General features: G+C 36.9%; 1 protein-coding gene across 1 annotated transcript; it reads left to right on the forward strand.

The window, feature by feature from the left end:
- The first annotated feature begins 809 nt into the window (after positions 1-809).
- Positions 810-3232, forward strand: LOC141914887 (uncharacterized). The gene is made up of 2 exons (XM_074806226.1): positions 810-829; positions 1339-3232. The coding sequence occupies exon 2, from the start codon at positions 1348-1350 to the stop codon at positions 2803-2805; it is 1458 nt and encodes a 485-aa protein (XP_074662327.1). The 5' UTR covers positions 810-829; positions 1339-1347; the 3' UTR covers positions 2806-3232.
- Positions 3233-5785: the final 2553 nt, after the last annotated feature.

Consider the following 5785-nt stretch of genomic DNA (forward strand, 5'->3'; position numbering starts at 1 on the left):
TTTCCCGGCAACTAGTACTACCGTAAACTGTTGGCAAGCGAAATAATACAATTAAGGGTTGCTCCGGAAATATCACGGTTTCGATTCCAAACAACTTAATTGCGACTAAATCAACCGCAACGAGTATTTTCACTTGCATTGTTGTTATAACCACAAACTACCGATTGAAACGGGGGATATGAATAAAAGATAACCTGGAAATGAACGACTTGTACAATGTAACTCAGCTAAGGTAGAACCAGGCACGGCCGTCACGGTCCTGTTGCCCCGGCCCCGGCGCCGGTTACCCGAGTCCCTCCGTTTTCCGCGGCGCCGGCGCCCATTAGTTTACCGATAGAATTGCTATTATTGCGTACAAATTTTTATGGGGAAAATAATTGGAACTTAACCGTTTTAAGCTTAATTGTTTTTCAATTGAAACTGGACACGATTAATTAAACCCATGATTTGTACTGGCATTTTCGCTAGTTACTGGCTATTTGACGTTGGGATATCCCTCCTTCTAGAGAAATAGGTTAGAGGGAATTCTATGGGAATCCCCGGGTTAAAGTAAGTCAGAGGGAATCCGTTGTTGCTGGACACGCAGAATCCGTGGATTTCCCTGATACGGACGCCACTCAATGCTGAAGACGGTGCCAGTGTTGTCATAGAACTGGTGTTGTTTATTATGGATACGTGATATCCATATCCGGGAAATTCTGATGTGGCTGGTTTGACAATTCAATTTCAATCACGAATTCGACAGCGTTCACAAGAAATCTTTCGCTGTTCTTCATCTACAACACTAACAGCCGCAAAAACAACGTTAGTCTATATTCCATTAATCATTGTACGTCATCATTGATTCTTTGTATGTTAGATGTAATGACATTTAGAGCCGTGGCCCGTGATGAATTTAAGGCTCACTTATGATAATAAAAGGCATTTATTATTGGAAAGATCCTGACAAGCCCCTGTGAGCCCATCTAATTAATGAGAATTTATTAATGGGGCTCTCCCCCAAAAAATGTCAAAAATTTAGACTTATTTTAAATGACTCTTCGTCCTATTATCATTATCTATGTAAGGCCTATGGCAACTTTGAAACTATTAATATTATATATGCATTTGTTAAAAGATATTAAAAGAATTGGGGCCAGAAAAAAGGGCACTCAGATTTAAGGGTGTGATCCTCCTCATCAAAATCAGGGTGACGACCGGCAATATCTATTTCATGTACATTAATTGTTTTCAAGATAATTTATTTCTATCGGCCGATTTTTTGTTTACCAGGAGGGTATTTAATATTAAGATTGTTGTTGCAAGCATAACATTTCACTGTGAACACTTGTTTTTCAGAAAAAAATTATGGCGCTTCATAGGTCTATCAAAAATATTGAGACGCACAAGACAATGTTAACTGATCTTGTCGCTAATATCAGTAACACAACACAGGAGAGAATGGCTGAATTACAGAGTGTAGAACAAGATGTTAAACTATCTGTGGACAACATGAAAATACAACTCGATGTTTGGTATGAAGAGTACATGTCAAAGATTGGTATCAGGCGACAGGATTTGTTGGAAATCTCGAAGGATGCGCTGAAGAAGGTGACAAAATGTTTGAACAAGTTGACGATGTTTGAGTCGTCATTAGTTAACATGGAACAAAGTCAAATAGATATAGAGGACATAGAAGAGTTCACTAATGATCATATTCAGTTAGCTGTTGGAGATGTTGACGCATTGGTTGAAGCAACTCAAGTTGAAAATGTGAATATTCGATTTGAAGGTGCTCTATCACCATCAAAATCTGTCGTCCTCGGAGAATTGGTAGGATGTGAAGAGGTCACTCCTCCGGGAGCGGTAGGAGGGGTTAGGTGTGAGACGCCAGCTGCAATAGAAACACCCAGTGAACATAAGACCTTCGTGATTTCTGAATACAGGCATAGAGATCATGACGTGGACTTGGACCATCAGTTAATAGCTTTACCAGACGGAAATATTCTGCTCAATAATACATCAGTTGTGAATGGTCAGCTTGATGAAGTTTATACTGATACAATATTCAAAAATATGCCATCGCTTTCAGTAGTAAGACTGGATTATGAAACAAATTGTTTGTACGCTTTCTGCAAAAGTTTTGGTAAAAAAAATGTCCGCCGATATAACTTAGTAACAACAGCAACTGGGCAACAGGTTTACAAATGTACCGGGTTTGTCCCAACACTGCCAGGAATCGGTGTCATTGATGCATGTTTCATTACAAACAACCGGTTATATATAGGTTCCAGGAAAACTGTTACATACTTCAGAATTGAACCGGTCGCTGCTGCAGCAGATCATAATAGGAGGTTTATTGATAAACAATCAAAGATGGTGATCACTGTTGATGTTACAATCAGAGATGTTATAACAACAATGAATGGAGAAATTATTCTTGTCGCTTATTGCACCAGCTACAAGAAGGGAGAAGCAGTGCTATATCACATTGCACAAGATGATACACAACTCAGTGTTAAACATAGAATTAGCCTTAATGAAATTTGTAAGCCTAGAATTTACCGCAGTATTCATCTTTTCTGTCCAACCAGCTCGTATATCATTTTGTTTATACGCTTAACTTCCGACAACACATCAGTTTGGCAAATGAGAGTCAATGCTGATGGTGGTCTATCGGACAAAAGTTCTCTAGGTGAAATAGACAGAAGGATAATCAGAGATATTCGGTTAAAATCCGAACCGCTCACAATCTGTGCTGCGAATTATTCGCCAGATTCGTGCCAGTATTCTTTGACAACATACTTGATCACGGAAGCTGATTGATTTTGCATACATTCTTAAGATGTAGAATCTCAAATAGTCAAAACTCTGTAATTTAGTTTCAACGATCGGATATTTTAACCAAGCCCATCCGATTTTAAAAAAAGCGTACGACCAACGATTTGGTTAATAACTAGAATTCCAATTACTGATCGCTATTTTCGGAATCGATCCCATGTCTTCGATCGTTAATAAAGATCTGTGACGTCACGTGTCGCTTATTTTAGAATCTGATTAAAATTGAACATTTCAAAGTTACTTTTAACTAAGAGAATGATACACTTTTGTAAACTAGTTTATAGTAATCTATCCGCCAGGAAATGAGAGACACATTTTTTAGCCCTAAATAATGAAATGTACCGAGAATGGAGAGCTACCGTGTATGATGTAAATTGTATCACTTGCAAAATAAACCAATAGAGCTGTAGTATGATGTAGTCAATGTGAAATATGAGAAACTCCTGAAAACAGCTCCTCCGTTTAGTACCTACTGATACACCGGTCACAATCCTCTCTTTAATCGTTATCTATTAAAATACTTGAGTAAGGCCCTGGCGAGAGAACGTGTCCGTGCACAAATCCGAATGAATAAACTGAAATACCGGATGATAATATTGAAGATAATATATTTTATTTACCTTGAACCTGAGAATGATTTTCCTAATCCCTATTATATGAATCCCTATCGTTCCGAAGCTTCTCCTGTCCTGCTGTCGACACTCGTCTTACTAAGGTACAGATTCTCCCGATTGACTGCTCTCTCAAGATGCGGGTCCCTTTTATAGAAAGAATCGGCATTCTTAAAATACCGACTCTCCCACTCGACTTTTGGCAAGGAGCAGCAACCTTACTGTCATGACTGTTTTGGTCATATAGAATTTGGCCTTAATGATTCGCTGATCTAAAATTATTTTCAAAACTGATTTGCTAAACTAACTTTTTCCTTCCAACCCTCCTGTCATGACGCGTTGTGATTTACTCACTCCTTGCTAGTCGTTGTTGAGAGAGCAGCTATTGTCTGTGAATTACCAACGAGCGCATACAGACAACAGAAACTTCAGCCAGCTAGTTTTAACATTTAACACAAATTAATTTTTCTAAAACATTAGCGATTATTAACAATTTGTTCTTAAACAACATCTAGATTGCTCAAATTAATTATCTTTTCAAAACTTTGTTTTCTTTTCTAATTACAGTACAAATTCATTGTTTCTTTTTTAATTATTATAATTAACTACGATTCGGAATACATTGTGATTGATTATCAATTCTTAAATTATTTGAAATACTTATACTAATTATTTTATCTACAATTTAACTAATTCTATTTTCATACAGGATAAGCAAAACAACCACATCTTCCTAAACTTCCGGTTTTTCCTTTTACGGAAAGTAGCCGGGAATATCATCAAGTATCAGCGTGATCCCTTCACGAGCCTCATTATAAATACACTCCATTGTTCCGACCCAACCAAATATGGTTCCAACTATTTAAAAGTTTTATATAAAGATTTTCTGAATGTTTGCCAGATCCCACAGCAGAAGAACCGAGAAAGAATTGTTGTTTATAGACTGATTTATGGTTGGCGTTGGTAGATGAAAGCATCAAACAAGAACTTTCGTAATTCTTACTACTAGTACGTTCTTGTCTGACGGCTTTAACGTAACCCCCACGCATACGGAAACAACATTAAGAACATTTCTAGATACTACGAAACATTTTTCAGTTACTACGAAAATCTAGCTGTGGATCACTACGTTCCTACGTACCTGGTTTCGTATTGCTTTCAACACGGCGATTTTAAGAGGCAATTTGGAATCGGTAAACTAACTTTTAGATACAGGTTAAATTATCATAGTTGATATGAATTATGATTAATTCGTCATGGATTATCTGTTATCACTTAATCGGTCCCGAGTGATACGCATGACTAACAAAGAATTGTTCCCGATACTGTCTTAGAGAGCACTCAGTCAATTAGGGTGAAGTAAATAATTTTGCCTTTTCCTGTTGTTTTGCTTTATCCTGTATTATAATAGAATAACATACCTCCATTTAACGCCACCCTTGGGGATTCCTGATTTTGGGGGTAAATAGAGTGTGGCGGTAAATCGGGGTTTATGTCGAGTCACTCAAATAACTAACCTATTGTCTGCTCAGTAGGCTACGATGTATATTGATGTGATGAATAAAGAAAAAAATCTGAAAAAAAAACATCCTTTTACAATTAAAAACTTTTTACAAAATAAACATCGGGGCACATCATCAGGAAAACATCGAAGGCTAGAATAGGAATCATATAACATGCAACATTGATTTTTCATACTACGGTACCAATCGCTCTGTAGATCGATTCGTAAACCACTTAAATGTGGTATCCCACAAGGTTCCGTTTTAGGGCCTCTACTTTTTTACGTTATATATATATATTACCTATTGGAGAGATTATCTGTCAGCTTTCTACTCTGTATCATATATATGCTGATGACCAACAGCTTTATAAGTTTGTCAATCCTAAATGCTTTGTTGAAATTTCAAGAACACTCAATATGTTAAATAAACTAGTCAGTGTCATTTTCAATTGGCTAACCATAAACAAACTCAAAGCTAACGGTGAAAAGACAGAATTTATCATACTTGGAACTCCGCATTTTAAGAGTCTTCTGCCTAATGATATTTTTCTTACTATAGATGGTGCAAAGATCTATCCATCTCAATGTATTCGTAATTAAGGCGTTTTATTTGACGATTCTTTGTCACTCGTTGACCATGTTAGTAATGTATGTAAAGCTGCGAATTTTCACTTATATACTATTGGTAAGATACGTAACCTACTTGATGATGAATCATGTAAAACTGCTGTAAATTCTCTGGTCACATCTCGTTTGGACTACTCAAACTCATTACTTGTTGGATCCAATAACACACTAGTTAATCGCCTACAAATAATTCAAAATAATGCTGCAAGGCTTATAACAAGAA

The sequence above is a fragment of the Tubulanus polymorphus genome, chromosome 1 (genome assembly GCF_964204645.1).
Source record: "Tubulanus polymorphus chromosome 1, tnTubPoly1.2, whole genome shotgun sequence".
Taxonomy (NCBI): domain Eukaryota; kingdom Metazoa; phylum Nemertea; class Palaeonemertea; order Tubulaniformes; family Tubulanidae; genus Tubulanus; species Tubulanus polymorphus.